The sequence below is a fragment of the Anomaloglossus baeobatrachus genome, chromosome 1 (assembly GCF_048569485.1).
Source record: "Anomaloglossus baeobatrachus isolate aAnoBae1 chromosome 1, aAnoBae1.hap1, whole genome shotgun sequence".
Lineage (NCBI taxonomy): Eukaryota > Metazoa > Chordata > Amphibia > Anura > Aromobatidae > Anomaloglossus > Anomaloglossus baeobatrachus.
In genome coordinates, this window is record NC_134353.1 from 955,723,370 (window position 1) to 955,741,864 (window position 18,495).

Genomic DNA, 18,495 nt, shown 5'->3' on the forward strand with positions numbered 1-18,495 from the left:
AGGGATTATTTTTGGAAAAACACGGTATATGGAATCAATGTGGGGCCATTGCACTGTCTACAGGATTATGATGGGGCCATTATACTGTATGTGAGGAATTATACAGTATGAAGGATTGTGTGGGATCCATCATACTGTGCGTGTGGAGGAATTCACAGTGGGGGTATCATACTGTCTTTGGGGGCACTTATCTGTTTATACCTGGAGCCAGAAGAAGCTCTTAAGGTTAAACAGGACCCGTGCTCACACAAGACTCCCAGCACAGAGTGGAGAACTACAGATCCCAGCACTCTGCAGAGAAACACAGACTCCCTGCTGAATGGCACCACAAATCACAGCCACACTAATGTCATACAGCACTGTGCCTGCGCCCCCAGTGCTGTCCACAGAGCAAATGCGGCACCGCCTAGATGCAGAAACCGGGGTTTATGGTTAAATGACGGTTACTCTGTAAACGTTTCTCTGTATTGTTTACTATGAAGTTTACGTTGTTTTAATCGTTTCCTCATTTCTCCATTCAGATTCCTATAATAAAGAATCCTCTGCTGATCACATCTCTGCGAGAACGAAGGACAGAGGCAAGATGACGGAGAGGATAATACACCTCACCCTGGAGATAATCTTCCATCTTACTGGAGAGGTGAGAGGTTCTGATGTCATCACATTACATCATTATCTATGGGAATAACAGAGGATATGACCGGGGAGGTGAGAGGCTCTGATGTCATCACATTACATCATTATCTATGGGAATAACAGAGGATATGACCGGAGAGGTGAGAGGTTCTGATGTCATCACATTACATCATTATCTATGGGAATAACAGAGGATATGACCGGGGAGGTGAGAGGTTCTGATGTCATCACATTACATCATTATCTATGGGAATAACAGAGGATATGACCGGGTGAGAGGCTCTGATGTCATCACATTACATCATTATCTATGGGGATAACAGAGGATATGACCGGGAGGGGGGGGTGAGAGGTTCTGATGTCATCACATTACATCATTATCTATGGGAATAACAGAGGATATGACCGGGGAGGTGAGAGGCTCTGATGTCATCACAATACATCATTATCTATGGGAATAACAGAGGATATGACCGGGGAGGTGATGGACTCTGGAAATGTCTGTAGTGATATTAATAATGTCTCCACACTCAGGATTACACAGTAGTGAAGACCTCTAGTGATCGCTGTCAGGCCCCTGTGTCTGAAGGACGGGGAGGAACCCTGAGCCCAATCCCGGGGCCTCCACCTCACCCCCGGATACATGAGGACATCAATGACCAGAAGATCCTAGAACTCACCAACAAGATGCTGGAGCTGCTGACTGGAGAGGTGACACTGCTGGGAATGCTGGAACATTATACAGGACGGCACTGGAGGATTTTGGATGATGATGGTATCATTGTGTTGTCAGGTTCCTATAAGGTGTCAGGACGTCACCGTCTATTTCTCCATGGAGGAGTGGGAGTATCTAGAAGGACACAAGGACCAGTACAAGGAGGTGATGATGGAGGAGCACCAGCCCCGCACATCACCAGGTAATAGACAAGACTGAATACACCCGGCCTATAATTATCTGTATGTAATAATGATGTCCGTCCTTTCTGTGTCTCCTGCAGGTCTTACCAGTACGAGGACGACCCCAGAGAGATGTCCCGCTCCTCCTCCTCCACAGGACCCTCAGGTAGATGGAGATCTCCCCTATGAGGTGTAGACGGCTGTGACCTCGTTGTGTTCAGTCTTGTTTTCTCTAGTCACCCTCAAGAACAGCACCACAGCAGGAGTTAACTCTCTGACCAAATAGGGATAGGAAACAGAGTCCCTTCCCATTTCCAGTGTTGTTTCCTGTTCTTATGAGGGCATGAAGAGGTTACCTGCGGTGCTCCGTGGCTGGTGACCAGAACACTGCTACAGAAAAATTCCACCTTATACCAGGTAGCTGAGGTCAGAGCTCACTCGCTTTCTCCTTCATCGGTGATCTGCAAAGGCAGCAGTACTATCAAATTCTGCAAGAAGGGCCCTGTGGTTCAAGTTCTGTAGCAGTGATGCTACATCAAAGATCTGGCTCTTCTCCATCCCCTTCCAGGGAGAGTACATCTCCAGTCTGGCTCTAAACGAGTTACTAGGAAGGGCAATCGAAAAAGTCACTACCAGAGCATAAACCGATAAAAAATATTTTCAGAGCCAGCCCTTTCAGTATAGAGGTAAAGGTAAAACAGGATGGTGGAGTTACCTAAAAGGATGAAAAGGCAGGAACATCTTTACCTCCCAGAGGTCGAACGATCGGAACTAGCATCAGGAGAAACAATGACGCCAACATAGTAGGAGGCCGCATCTCAAAAATCCTTCCCAATGGCAAATTATTTCATCAAGCCAGTGGGTCCTAAATACTTAAATACTATCAGAGACGGGTTGAAGATCGAGCTCTCTTCCTATCCTCCACGACATCTAAGAATCACCTGTACTTCCTCTAAGGGTTGGCAGGATCCTCTCATGTAAGGTCTTCGAGAGCTCTAGAGGTCTGGGGTAATATCACCAATTCCAGAGACAGAGGTCAGACAAGGCCACTACTTTCGGTTATTCTTGATAAAGAAATCCAATGGCTTGCACAGGGTTTCAATAAACTTAAACCCTTCAACCAGTACTTAACCTACACATGGTTTAAAATGGAATCAGTCAAGTCCATAATTCCACTAATCGGGTGCAATTTCGTAATGGCAACAATCGACCTAAAGGATGCCTACTACCATATCCTAATCCACAAGTCTCACAAGAAATTCTTGGAGTTTGTGGTGTCTAACAACCGGTAGATATTACACTACCATTATAACGTAAACCCATTCGGCATCTGCTCAGCTCCTTGTGTGTTCACCAAGCTGATGGCAGATGTTGTGGCTTTCATTAGGGAACAAGACTTCTGCATCGTTCCCTACCTCAATGGCTTCCTTGTCCTTGCTCCTCAACTCTGGTACTCGAACAGCACATACAGATAACCCTCGAGGTCCTAAAGAAGTTAGGGTGGAAGGTAAATCCAAGGAAGTCCGATCTGAAACCCTCCACAAGGAAGAATTTCCTCAGAATCCTACTAGACTCAAGCAAGCAAACATCCTTCCTGCCCAAGGAAAAACAGTCAGAAATCAATTCCAAATCTCAGCGATACACAGTCAGAGATCGGTAACACTGAGGTCGACAATGTCAATACTGGGATCCATGACATCGTACATCCAAGCAGTAGCCTAGGCCCAGGCCCGCATGAGAATCTTGCAGACACACATCCTAGCCTCTTGGGACGGATCGCTGGTATGGTCATGAGACCGCAAAAGATCTTGCAAAAAAACCATAAACGATGATGGAAGATAATGCACAAGAGTAGTTGGAAACTTAGCTGGCTGCAATCTACTAACTGCTCAAACACAACTAGAAGTAGCAGTAGTGCGTTCCTAAGCAACGTAGACGCCTCGCCACCACCGGAGAACTAACTAACCTCAAAGATGAAATGAGGAATCTTGACTTGCCTCAGAATTGCTCCAAGACCCCAACATATAACGACGGTGATATCAGAAAAAACAACACACAGATAGAAAGTATAGGGTTAAGCAAAGTGAGGCCCTGCTAGCTAGAACAAAAGGATAGGATAGATTTCCTAGTTACAGCCAGTAAAACCCTTAAAAAAATACCAACACCTGATAATCAAAAATTCCTTAAAAAGATCACATGATCTTTCCTCCCACTATATCAGGAATTCTTGTGCAAATACATGAGATACAAAAAATACAAACTCTAGATTAGATTAGACTGGGAGCAAAACTCCCTTTCTTGCTGGGAATAAATCGTCCTCCAAACAAAGTGCAGGGAGAGCACTTATTCACATGCAAGAAACAAAAAGGTGCATGAGAACTAATTCAATCTCAGAAGGAAAAAGCGAAAATGCTTATGAGGCATAGCTGCAGACCAGGATGACATGTAAACAAAATCGCTGCAGAAATCATTCCTGAGTCCAAAAAAGGAGCAGAAAAAATGCAAAAAGAGAACTTGCAGGGAAAGGCAAAAGTCTCAAAGCTGAAGGACAAAATTCAGGACATTGTCTCATTGAGCAGAAACAATTATCACTGGCAAAGGCTAGACAGAAATTGCCTTCCTTTATTCCTCCAGGCTGGACTCCATAGGCTTCCTGGAACAGCAATCATCTCCTGCACCTGTCTGAGCAACAGATGCAGAATCAGACCCACTACCAGCACTAGCCACCAGAGGGAGCCCAGAAACACTCTCGGGAACAGCACCATGTCTGATGACATTCACAACAGATCGCCAAGGTCCCTAGACATGAAGGTCCTTCTATCTGGGCGGATAAGAGTATAACTTTTATTGTAGATGTCCAAGAAAGAATGCCAGCCAGAGAGGTTGGGGAGCAATGGTCTAATAAATAGCCTTCCAGGGACTCTACACTTGACATCAGCTGCAAGTCTTTCCCTGTCAGGGAAATGAAAGTAGTAGTCTACACTGTATGCAGACGTATTAGGCAAATGAGTATTTTGATCACATGACAATTTTTATACATGTTGTCCTACTCCAAGCTGTATAGGCTTGAGAGCCAACTACCAATTAAGTAAATCAGGTGATGTGCATCTCTGTAATGAGGAGGGGTGTGGTGTAATGACATCAACACCCTATATAAGGGGTGCATACTTATTAGGCAACTTCCTTTCCTTTGGAAATATGGGTCAGAAGAGAGATTTGAAGGGCTCTGAAAAGTCCAAAATTGTGAGATGTCTTGCAGAGGGATGCAGCAGTCTTGAAATTGCCAAACGTTTGAAGCGTGATCAAGCGTTTCATGGCAAATAGCCAACAGGGTCACTAGAAGCGTGTTGGGAAAAAAAGGCGCAAAATAACTGCCCATGAAATCAAGCGTGAAGCTGCCAAGATGCCATTTGCCACCAGTTTGGCCATATTTCAGAGCTGCAACGTTACTAGAGCACAAAAAGCACAAGGTGTGCCATACCCAGGGACATGGCCAAGGTAAGGAAGGCTGAAAAACGGCCACCTTTTGAACAAGAAATATAAGATAAAACGTCAAGACTGGGCCAAGAAATATCTTAAGAATGATTTTTCAAAGGTTTTATGGACTGATGAAATGACAGTGACTCTTGATGGGCCAGAGGCTGATCAGTAAAGGGCAGAGAGCTCCACTCTGACTCAGACACCAGCAAGGTGGAGCTAGGGTACTGGTATGGGCTGGCATTATCAAAGATAAACTTGTGGGACCTTCTCGGGTTGAGGATGGAGTGAAGCTCAACTCCCAGACCTACTGCCAGTTTCTGGAAGACCACTTCTTCAAGCAGTGGTACAGGAAGAAGTCGGTAACGTTTAAAAAAAACATGCTTTTCATGCAGGACAATGCTCTACCATATGCATCCAACTACTCCACAGCGTGGCTGGCCAGTAAAGGTCTAAAAGATGAAAAAATAATGACATGCCCCCTTGTTCACCTGATCTGAACCCCATAGAGAACCTGTGGTCCCTCATAAAATGTGAGATCTACAGGGAGGGAAAACAGTACACCTCTCGGAACAGTGTCTGGGAGGCTGTGGTGGCTGCTGCATGCAATGTTGATCGTAAACAGATCAAGCAACTGACAGAATCTATGAATGGTAGGCTGTTGAGTGTCATCATAAAGAAAGGTGGCTATATTGGTCACTAATTTTTTTCGGTTTTATTTTTGCATGTCAGAAATGTTTATGTCTAAATTTTGTGCAGTTATATTGGTTTACCTTGTAAAAATAAACAAGTGAGATGGGAATATATTTGGTTTTTATTAAGTTGCCTAATAAGTCTGCACAGTGATAGTTACCTGCACAAACAGATATCCTCTTAAGATAGCCAAATCTAAAAAAAAACCCACTCCAACTTCCAAAAATATTAAACTTTGATATTTCTGAGTCTTTTGGGTTGATTGAGAACATAGTTGTTGATCAATAATAAAAAAAATCCGCTAAAATACAATTTGCCTAATAATCCTGCACCCAGTGTAGGTTCTCAAAGCTGCAGTTACTCTCATCAGTCTAGCCCAAGAAGCATACACCAAATATACAACCCTCCCCACCAGGGTCCACTCTTCTTCTTTTTTGTTTTTTTTGTTCTTTTTTTTTACCCATTACCTCCACAGGTCGAACTTGGTGGTTTGTCTTCTGAAGCCACACTCCTGAAAGCCAGAGGCCAGCCTGTCGGACAGGGTAATCGAAACCCTTCAGACGTGCAGCACACCAGTAACAAACGCCATTTATAATAAAATATGGAACATCTGGTGTAAACCCAACATTCCAGACCCATTCCGTCCTAACATAGCTCAAATCTTAGTGTTTCTGCAGAATGGGCTAAAGAAAGGCCTCAGACCTGGAACACTTAAGGTCCAAATCTCAGCTTTAGGTTCCTACTTTCATCAAAACCTTACAGGCCACCGTTGGATCAAAAGTTTCATGTCAGTTAGGTTAAGACCCAGACAAGTCAACCTAGTTCCCCTTTTGGATTTGAAAATAGTTCTTAAAGGACTAACACAACCTCCCCTTTGAGCCAGTTACCTCATCAAACCGAAGAATCCTATCCTGGAAAACCACCTTTCTGGTGGCAATCACCACAGCCAGACGAAAAGGTGAACTCTAGGCCTTGTCAAGAAGAGAACCGTACATAAGAATTCTCAAAGACCGAATACTATTTCGCTTAGATCAGTCATTCCTTCCAAAGGTAGTATCTGAGTTTTCCAGTTCCCAGGACATTGTGTTTCTTTACTTCTGCCAAAAGTCTACCAGTAATAAAGAAGTGGAATTCCATTCCTTAGATGTACAGTTAGGTCCAGAAATATTTGGACAGTGACACAAGTTTTGTTATTTTAGCTGTTTACAAAAACATGTTCAGAAATACAATTATATATATAATATGGGCTGAAAGTGCACACTCCCAGCTGCAATATGAGAGTTTTCACATCCAAATCAGAGAAAGGGTTTAGGAATCATAGCTCTGTAATGCATAGCCTCCTCTTTTTCAAGGGACCAAAAGTAATTGGACAAGGGACTCTAAGGGCTGCAATTAACTCTGAAGGCGTCTCCCTCGTTAACCTGTAATCAATGAAGTAGTTAAAAGGTCTGGGGTTCATTACAGGTGCGTGGTTTTGCATTTGGAAGCTGTTGCTGTGACCAGACAACATGCGGTCTAAGGAACTCTCAATTGAGGTGAAGCAGAACATCCTGAGGCTGAAAAAAAAGAAAAAAATCCATCAGAGAGATAGCAGACATGCTTGGAGTAGCAAAATCAACAGTCGGGTACATTCTGAGAAAAAAGGAATTGACTGGTGAGCTTGGGAACTCAAAAAGGCCTGGGCGTCCACGGATGACAACAGTGGTGGATGATCGCCGCATACTTTCTTTGGTGAAGAAGAACCCGTTCACAACATCAACTGAAGTCCAGAACACTCTCAGTGAAGTAGGTGTATCTGTCTCTAAGTCAACAGTAAAGAGAAGACTCCATGAAAGTAAATACAAAGGGTTCACATCTAGATGCAAACCATTCATCAATTCCAAAAATAGACAGGCCAGAGTTAAATTTGCTGAAAAACACCTCATGAAGCCAGCTCAGTTCTGGAAAGGTATTCTATGGACAGATGAGACAAAGATCAACCTGTACCAGAATGATGGGAAGAAAAAAGTTTGGAGAAGAAAGGGAACGGCACATGATCCAAGGCACACCACATCCTCTGTAAAACATGGTGGAGGCAACGTGATGGCATGGGCATGCATGGCTTTCAATGGCACTGGGTCACTTGTGTTTATTGATGACATAACAGCAGACAAGAGTAGCCGAATGAATTCTGAAGTCTACCGGGATATACTTTCAGCCCAGATTCAGCCAAATGCCGCAAAGTTGATCGGACGGCGCTTCATAGTACAGATGGACAATGACCCCAAGCATACAGCCAAAGCTACCCAGGAGTTCATGAGTGCAAAAAAGTGGAACATTCTTCAATGGCCAAGTCAATCACCAGATCTTAACCCAATTAAGCATGCATTTCACTTGCTCAAATCCAGACTTAAGACGGAAAGACCCACAAACAAGCAAGACCTGAAGGCTGCGGCTGTAAAGGCCTGGCAAAGCATTAAGAAGGAGGAAACCCAGCGTTTGGTGATGTCCATGGGTTCCAGACTTAAGGCAGTGATTGCCTCCAAAAAATTCGCAACAAAATATTGAAAATAAAAATATTTTGTTTGGGTTTGGTTTATTTGTCCAATTACTTTTGACCTCCTAAAATGTGGAGTGTTTGTAAAGAAATGTGTACAATTCCTACAATTTCTATCAGATATTTTTGTTCAAACCTTCAAATTAAACGTTACAATCTGCACTTGAATTCTGTTGTAGAGGTTTCATTTCAAATCCAATGTGGTGGCATGCAGAGCCCAACTCGCGAAAATTGTGTCACTATCCAAATATTTCTGGACCTAACTGTATATTTGCTATCTAATAAAGACCTATCCTTTGGTCGAAAGGTCCTTAAAGCTGTTGCCCCCCCCCTCCCTCCTAAGTGTATTTGTTGGTACTCCTCCTGTGGTGGTGTTGTGGATGGAGAAAAAAGAAAATAGAATTTATCTTACCGGTAATTCAGTTTCTAGGAACCCTTCATGACAGCACGGTTATTCCCTCTCTGTCTGTTTCGCACTTAATGGCTTATTTCAGAAATAAAAGATTTAGACCATTCATGCTAGTGTGGTTTCTTGAAAAAACAACACTGCAGATGGGAGGTGGGAAGAGGTTATTTATCCTCTTTGTGTTTCCAGTCCATATTCGGGTGGAGAGTTAACTCCTGTGGTGCTGTCGTGGAGGGTTTCCTAGAAACTGAATTACCAGTATGACAAATCCTATTTTCTCCTCCTGTATTAGATGTTTTATACTTGTGTAATGAGAGCGGTGGAGACGGCAGGATCACAGCTGACCACAGATTTCACATGTCCGGATCTTATCACCATTATTCCCGGGGACTTTTACAATATTTTGTTTTGCAGTTTTTGGATCTTGTTAAAGATCTGAACAATATTAATTCTCCAGAGAGAAATGCGAGGGGCGATCAGCGGAGTAAAGAGGAGATTCCTACAGATCACCGCCCCGGTGAGTACAGACCACCGAATAACGCAAACAAGTCACACATTCCTATTTCTCCGCACTTGCGGTGTCAGTTTTTCCAGTGATATATTAACCCTTCATGTAAAATACACATGAAACGGGAATGAATCTGTGATCCCGGTGCAGGTTATAACACGGGATGTGCAGTTATGTTATAGGAGAGAAATACAGCTGGACGTGAATTCTGCCGATGTGAGCGAGGATGAGCTCCAGCTCTTTCCTATTATCCACTGTCAGGGCTGATGAGGGGTTTCTCCAGTTTAGGGACTAAGAATTATCTCCTATTACAGTCATGTCTGTGTGAGAGATAAAGAACATGGGGACATAAACCCAAATAACTGGAGCGGATGGAGATTACTGCTCTGAGGGTCGGTAATGGTGCTCACCAGGGAGGAGGTAGAGACAAAGATGGCAGAGCGTTATCATCACATAACAAATATCATGGTTACATGAAGATGAACGTCCTCTTATATATAACCCATTGTGTCCTGATAGGATGTCCGGGGTCCAGCAATTTAATCCTGATATTGGGGGGTGGGATTCTTGGGCGATTCTTTTACTGACGTCATTTCATCTGTGAATGTGCCGGATACGAGTTTAATAATAGCAAATAGCATAAACTATTTCTATATTCTGATTTTTTTTTTTCTAGGAGTCAAAATGTTCAGATTTATTTTTTTTATTTTTTTTTTTTTAACAATAAGTTTTTTATTGAATTATAACAATAGAAATTGAACATACAAATTGTGGGCAGTATTATTCATTTCCATTTGTGTCCAGTCAGTTAACCTTAATAAGAAACAATTATCCATATTCTGATTTCCAGTTTCCAAATAGTAACAATCAATATGTAACATCTAAACCCCAATGATTATACCTCTACGTCGGCACCAGATGAACGTGAGCACCAGCGAGTGTTCCCCTTTTCCTAGTCTTGCCTGGAATCGGAGTAATCTAGCCACTTCCCCCATGTGGCTTCAAACTCGAGCCCTCTATTGTTACTGATTGCTATCATATTTTTTTTCTTTTTAATCACAAGATGCTGAAATGTAACAAATCTCTTCTTGGTTGCTTATTTCTGTTGCTGACTCCGCCATCTTATAGAGGATTTATGGAAGGAAAGGGGCTGCAGGGCGGTATTCTGTAAGAATTGATTGCTCGGGCACTTGCTCGCCTCCTCTTTTTGCAGCGCACGGATCATCCTGCTATGCATCCCCTTTCATTCAATGATCAGCTCCCTGTCTTGGGCGATCGGTGCTGCAGCTTCCGGAGGATTTTTTCTCAGCTGTTTCCAGTGTTGTACCTGCTAGCACAACTTGCTGTGGTGAGCGCTGTATTTTGACCCTCAACTTCATGGCATCATAAAGTATAATTCATTTTATGTCGCCTTATATAAGGCAGACATGGACACTGTGCTTATGTTACCAGATATGATATTCAGTATATAATCAATATTATTAACTCATTTTCTATGTGATTTCTTTTTGGAATTGTGGAAGAGTCGTCTTAAATATAATAAAACTATCACAATCTGGGCAGCACAACTATACTGCAGTTAGGGGCCTGAATTTACCAATAAAAACCAAGTTCAAATGTTACAATTTTTAAAATTTACAAAATCTGTTTTATTCTTTTGACAGAATATTGTGGTATTATACAGAATACATATGAAGAACAAGTCATTATCCCAGAAAAATCCTCATTCCTTCACATTCAAGATCCGTCATCTTATGTTTCTAAACAATATCCTGAGTCACCTCAGAATGTTCAGCAAAATAAAAGCCACATAAGGGGGCATCAACAGCAACTAACTCACACAAGGGATAAGCCGTACTCCTGTTCAGAATGTGAGATATGTTTTAATAAAAAATCACAGCTTATTTTACATCTAAAAGCTAGTCAATGTGGAAAATGTTTAACCCAAAAGTATGCTCTAATTTCACATAATATAATTCACAAAGGAAAACCATTTTCTTGTCCAGAATGTGTAAAATGTTTTACTTGTAAATCAAAACTTATTCAACATCTAAAAACTCACACAGGGGAGAAGCCATTTTCATGTTCAGAATGTGGGAAATGCTTTACCCAGAAAAACGTTGTTCTTAGACATCTAAAAATTCACAGCGGGGAGAAGCCATTTTCATGTTCAGAATGTGGGAAATGTTTTTTTCGGAAATCACACCTTGATAGACATATGAAAACTCATACAGGGGAGAAGCCCTTTTCATGTTCAGAATGTGGGAAATGTTTTATTCTGAAATCACTGCTTGATTTGCATATAAAAACTCATACAGGGGAGAAGCCATTTTCATGTTCAGAATGTGGGAAATGTTTTATTCAGAAATCACTGCTTGATTTGCATATAAAAACTCATACAGGGGAGAAGCCATTTTCATGTTCAGAATGTGGGAAATGTTTTATTCAGAAATCACACCTTAATGTGCATATAAAAACTCACACTGGGGAGAAGCCATTTTCATGTTCAGAATGTGCGAAATGTTTTTTTCGGAAATTACACCTTGATAGGCATATAAAAACTCATACAGGGGAGAAGCCATTTTCATGTTCAGAATGTGGGAAATGTTTTATTCAGAAATCAGACCTTGATCTGCATATAAAAACTCACACAGGGAAGAAGCCAATTTCATGTTCAGAATGTGGGAAATGTTTTATTCAGAAAGCAAACCTTCGTCAGCATATAAAAACTCACACAGGGGTGAAGCCATTTTCATGTCCAGAATGTGGGAAATGTTTTATTCGGAAAACACATCTTGGTGACCATATAAAAACTCATACGGGGGAAAAGCCATTTTCATGTTCAGAATGTGGGAAATGTTTTATTCGGAAAGCAAATCTTGTTGGACATATAAAAACTCACAGAAGGTAGCAGACATTTTTATGTTTGTAATGTGGGAAATGTTATACAGTGGAACCTTGGTTTAACAGTAACTTAGTTTGAGAGCGTATTGCAAAGACAAGCAAAGCTTTTTAAAAATTTGTAACTTTGTTTAAGAGCAATAAGAGAAAATATTCACTGCAAACACTTGTGGTTCAGTCCTTTCACCATGCTCTGACCCGCTCTGGAAGTAACTTTCTGTACATATGTACAGTATACCATTGCACAGATGGAGGTGTTGGTCTGCTCCTCTCATCCCAGTGTGCCTTCCAGGTCATCCCCTCAGTACCCTCACTCATGTTTCCTTCTTTTGAAGTCCACACCATTAGACTCTTCAAACCATTCTCCCTGCGAGTGGCAGTCGTGTATCGCCCTCCAGGCTCCTTCCATCAGTGCCTTGATCATTTTGCCACTTGGCTTCCACACTTTTTATCCTGTGACCTTCCCACTCTCATCATGGGGGATTTCAACATCTCTATTGACGACCCACTCTCCCCATCTGCCACCCATTTTCTTTCTCTAACCTCGTCATTTGGCCTCTCACAGCTCACTAGGTTTCCTACACATGAGGATGGGAATACGCTAGACCTGGTCTTCTCCCGCCTCTGCACTCTTCATGACTTCACCAATTTCCCTCTCCCACTTTCTGACCACAACCTTCTCTCCTTTTCCATCACAAACTGTCTTCAAACACGGGATGCCCCTACCTATCACCCATACAGAAATCTAAGAGCCATCAATACCCAGCTGCTAATGAACAATTTGCAGTCATACTTTGCTCCCATCTCCTCCCTCTCCTGTGCAGACTCTGCAGTGTCACATTATAATAAGACATTGCAGAGTGCCCTGGATGAAGCTGCACCAGCTACATGCAGAAAAAAAAATACACAGGCAGCGGCAGCCCTGGCATACGCCTCAAACACGTTTTCTACAGCGCTGATCTAGGTGTGCTGAGCGTCTGTGGAGAAAATCCTTTTCAGCTGAAGACTTCATCCACTATAAGTTCATGCTCAAAACCTATAACTCTGCTCTCCATCTGGCTAAACAAGTATACTTTACCACTCTCATCACTTCACTATCCAACAATCCTAAGCGACTCTTTGAAACCTTCCACTCCCTCCTGAGCCCTAAAGCACAGACCCTGGTCACCAACCTAAGCTCTGATGATCTGGCCACTTTCTTCTTACAAAAGATCAACGACATCCACTAAGAAATCTTTGAAAAATCCCCTCAGAGCCTGGATCCGCTCCTTTCCCGCACCTCAAGCTCATTATCAGTATTCGAACCTGTCACAGAAGAAGAAGTGACGCATCTCCTTGCCTCTTCCCACCTAACAACATGCACCAGTGACCCTCTTACCTCACATCTCCTTCAAGCTTTCTCGCCAGCTGTAACTACCTATCTAACCAAAATGTTTAACCTCTCTCTTTCATCAGGTATCTTTTCTTCATCATTTAAACATGCCATCATAACCCCTCTACTTAAAAAACCTTCCCTCAATCAGAACTGTGCTGCTAACTACAGACCAGTCTCTAACCTTCCCTTTATCGCTAAGCTCCTGGAACACTTGGCCCACTCTCGGCTAATCCGCTATATATCTGAAAACTCACTTCTTGATCCCTCTCAATCTGGTTTCCGCTCTTTAAGCAGGCTTTACACCCTGCGATCTCGCTAGCGATATCGCAAGCGATTGTACCCGCCCCCGTCGGTTGTGCGACATGGGAAAATCGCTGCCCGTGCCGCACAACCTCGCTTACCCCCGTCACATGGACTTACCTGCCCTGCGACGTTGCTCTGGCCAGCGAACCGCCTCCTTTCTAAGGGGGCAGTTCGTGCGCCATCACAGCGACGTCACACGGCAGGCGTCAAATAGAAGCGGAGGGGCGGAGATAAGCGGGACGTAACATCCCGCCCAACTCCTTCCTTCCGCATTGCCGGTGGAGGCAGGTAAGGAAATGTTCGTCGCTCCTGTGGTGTCACACACAGCGATGTGTGGTGCCGCAGGACGACCTGTCCGCGGCAAACTATTTTGACCGCTTTTGCGATCGTTTAAGGTCGCTCATAAGTGTCACACACTGCGATATCGTTAATGACGTGCATCACAAACACCGTGACCCCAATGATAATTCATTAATGATATTGTAGCGTGTAAAGCCCGCTTTACACTCCACCGAAACGGCCCTCACCAAAGTCTCAAATGATCTATTAACAGCAAAATCTAAAGACCACTATTCCCTATTGTTTCTCTTGGATCTCTCAGCTGCTTTTGACACTGTCGATCACCAACTTCTCACCATGCTCCGCTCTATTGGCCTCAAGGACACCACTCTCGCCTGGTTCTCCTCCTATCTCTCCAACCGCTCCTTCACTGTTTCCTTTGCTGGCTCTTACTCCACTCCTCTCCCCCTCACCTTCGGGGTTCCTCAAGGCTCAGTCTTGGGCCCTCTCTATTTCTCTCTATACACCGCCCCTATTGGACAAACCATCAGCAGATTCGGTTTCCAATACCATTTCTATGCTGATGACACCCAATTATATACATCATCTCCAATCATCACCCCTGCTTTGTTACAAAACACCAGAGATTGTCTGTCTGCTGTCTCTCAAAGCATGTCCTCCCTCTATCTGAAACTGAATCTCTCCAAAACGGAGTTTCTTGTGTTTCCTCCCTCTACCAACCAACCTACACCCGACATCTCAATTACCTTCGATGATTTAATCATTATTCCCAAGCAGCATGCTCGCTATCTTGGGGTCATATTTGACTCAGAACTCTCCTTCATTCCCCATATACAATCACTCACTCACACATGTCACCTACATCTCAAAAACATCTCTAGAATCCGACCATTTCTTACTTTCGAAACTGCAAAAACCCTTACTGTCGCTCTTATTCATTCCCACCTGGATTTCTGCAACTCTTTATTGATTGGTCTCCCTCGGACCACGCTCTCCCCTCTCCAATCCATCTTGAATGCAGCAGCCAGGGTCATATTCCTGTCCAGCCGCTTCACCGATGCCTCCACCTTGTGCCAGTCACTACACTGGCTACCTATCAGCTACAGAATACAATACAAACTCATATCCCTCACCCACAAAGCTCTCCACAGCTCTGCACCACTATATATCTCAGCCCTCATCTCTGTCTATCATCCTACCTGCCCCCTTCGTTCCGCAAATGATCTTAGACTAACATCCTCCATAATACGAACCTCACACCTCCGTCTCCAAAACTTTTCTCATGCCGTGCCAGTTTTCTGGAATGCACTACCCCAAAGAATGCGACTAATATCCAGCCCCCAAGTTTTTAAGCGTACATTAAAAACATATCTCTTCAGACAAGCTTATCATAATAACTTACTAACCTAACTCTCCCCTGTCCCACCTTTTAAATGCTACTCGTAACCTTCTCTCTCCTATTTCTGTTCTCACATCCTACATACAACCAATAGTACGTAAGGGCACCCAAAAGGTGACTGTCTAAAGACCAGATCATTCATCTTTATATGTAACCAATAAACTAGCATAACAATGGCCGGCCAGATCTACAAGTGTGCTTCACCTTTTGTGTCCCCCTTTTTCCCCATAGATTGTAAGCTTTCGAGCAGGGCCCTCATTCCTACTGTAGCTGTTGAATTATGTACTAGTTTGTTTTGTTTTTGTCTATACAACCCCCCACCGGATTGTAAAGTGCTGCGGAATATGTTGGCGCTATATAAATTAAACTTTTTGTTTTATTATTATTATTATTATTATTATTATTATTATAATATACTACCGTGTTTTTCCAAAAATAAGACACTGTCTTGTACTTTTTTGCCCCCCCCCCCCAAAAAAAACGCTCTAGAGCTTATTTTTGGAGGAGGTCTTATTCTTGGAGAAACATGGTTGGGGTAAGTTTACCCCCCAAAAAAAGCAGACCCCCCTCCCCACTTCCCACGAGACTCATACTTACCAGACCTACACATCTGCTTGTCTCCCAGGTCCTCCTGTGATCTCCGGTGGGTGCTGCATGCCGTCCTATCCTGCTTCTGGCCAACACACTCACACAGAGCAGATCACACATACACACACATACACACACAGCAGAGCACACACAGACAGACACTCATTCATCACATCCAGCATTACAGGGAACGATGGGAGGAAGTCACATGTCCACTGGTCCTGTAAGCAAGCATTGCGGCAGGTCCTTGCACTCCACTGCATTGCCTCTAAGGATTCTGGCGATGAGATGTCATGAGTGTGTGTGATCCGATGTTTGTGTGCGTGAGATCGGATATGTGCGGTGGTGAGCTTACTGTAGGGCCTCCCGCTCGGCATCTGGTGTGTGTGATTGCGAGGTCTCTGCTTTCTATAATGAGGTTTCCTGCAGTATTTAACTTTTTTAGCTGCACGGACACTTCATTATTGAACCGCGACTAGGGCTCATTTTTGGTGGAGGGCTTATATTTATGCCTTGCTCTGAAAATGCTGAAATTCCCTGCTAGAGCTTATTTTTGGGGGTAGGTCTTATTTTTGGAAAAACACGGTATATAGTATGTCTATCAATTTGCATTTGTGGATACAGTACTGCACTGTATTTTTTTTATGCTAACCAGTACAGCACAGTGCTTGAACTGTAATCTAATTGCCTGTGCAGTATTCCTACCCCACATTTGGCTTAGTTGTGCCCTTATTTTGGGGAGAATAGATTTGGGGTGTGTACTTTTGTGTACTGTACTACAATATAGATTGTCATATTTATACATCATTTTTTTCTCTATATTGTATCTCCCGCACACCAATAATTCTATTGTAAGGTAATGTGTAGTTTAATTTGTTTTATGGTTTTTACTGTACTGTATTTTGTTAGTGTACTGTAATAATTTTACATGAATAGAGTACATTATTTTGTATTACTGTAATCAGTTTGTATAAATACAGTAAATATTTTTAGGTTGTGGAACAAATTGTCTGCGCTTCAATTATTTCCAATGGGAAAATTTGCTTTGATATAAGTTGGTTTAAGAGCAGACTCCTGGAACCAATTATGCTCGTAATACAAGGTTTCACTGTGCCAGTAAATCAACTCTTGCTGAACATCTAAGAACTCACACAGGGGAGAAGCCGTACTCATGTCCAGAATGTGAGAATGTTTTTCCCAGAAATCAGATCTTGTAAGATATCAGAGAATTTACAAAGGGTAGAAACAATTTTTATGTTCTGTATGTGGTAAAGTGTCGTCAGCAAAAGTCACAGCTGAAATACAGGACTCACTGAAAACTAGCAGTGTGGCTGTTTTCAAGATGCACAATAAGGAGGCAGAAAGTTTAATCTTCCCAATTTCTAGAGTAAAGCCGCTTTACACGCTACAATATATCTTACGATGTGTCGGCGGGGGTCACGTCGTAAGTGACGCACATCCGGCATCGTAAAGGTACATTGTAGTGTGTGACAGGTACGTGCGATTGAACTTTAAAACGTTCATCGCATGCACGTCGTTCAATTCCTAAAAATTGAACGTCAGGTTGTTCATCGTACCCAGGGTAGCACACATCGCACTGTGTGACACCACGGGAACGATGAACAGATCTTACCTGCGTCCTGCGGCTCCCGGCCAGCAATGCGGAAGGAAGGAGGTGGGCGGGATGTTTACGTCCTGCTCATCTCCGCCCCTCCGCTTCTATTGGCTGGCTGCCGCGTGACGTTCGCCGCCCATATCGAGGTCGTATGGACGGGTAGGTACGTGTGACGGGGTTAATCGTTTGTGCGGCACATTCAACAAATTGAAGAAGCCGCACATACGATGGGGGCGGTTACGATCGCATACGATATCATAACATGTAAAGCAGGCTTAAGGTAATCTTCTCTGAGTCTAATTTTTAGCTTTTCCCAACACATGGTCGTCTATAGTTAGATGGAGACCTGGAGAGGCGTACAAGCCATAGTGTCTTGCACCCACTGTTTAATTTCGTGAAGTGATGATCTGGGGATGCTTCAGCAAGACTGGAACTGGGCAGATTAAACTTTATGAAGGACGTATGAATCAAGCTGCATGCAAGGTTATCCTGGGAAAACAGTTGCTTCCTTCTGCTCATGCATTGTTCCCCAACTCTGAGGACTGTTTTTTTCCAGCAGGACAATGCTCCATGCAACACAGTTGGGTAAATCAATGTGTGGATGAAGGACCACCACATCAAAACCCTGTCATGGCCAGCTCAATCTCCAGACCTGAACCCCATTGAAAACCTCTGGAATGTCATCAAGAGGAAGATGGGTAGTCACAAGGCATCAAACAAAAAAGAACTGCCAACACGCATGAAAGCTGTGATTAAAAATCATGGTTATTCCACAAAATATTGATTTCTGAATTCTTCCTGAGGTAAAACATTATTAGTATTGTTGTTTCTAAATGATTATGAACTTGTTCTCTTTGCATT

General features: G+C 43.1%; 1 protein-coding gene across 1 annotated transcript in view; it reads left to right on the plus strand.

Moving 5' to 3' along the window:
• LOC142257456 (uncharacterized) overlaps positions 1 to 18,473 on the plus strand; it is a 68,719-nt gene extending 50,246 nt beyond the window's left edge. The window contains exons 8-13 of the mRNA XM_075329577.1: positions 522 to 640; positions 1,171 to 1,347; positions 1,430 to 1,553; positions 1,635 to 1,699; positions 9,060 to 9,162; positions 10,818 to 18,473. Coding sequence (XP_075185692.1) covers positions 522 to 640; positions 1,171 to 1,347; positions 1,430 to 1,553; positions 1,635 to 1,699; positions 9,060 to 9,162; positions 10,818 to 12,064 — 1,835 coding nt within the window. The 3' untranslated portion in view covers positions 12,065 to 18,473. The remainder of the gene's footprint in view (positions 1 to 521; positions 641 to 1,170; positions 1,348 to 1,429; positions 1,554 to 1,634; positions 1,700 to 9,059; positions 9,163 to 10,817) is intronic.
• Positions 18,474 to 18,495: the final 22 nt, after the last annotated feature.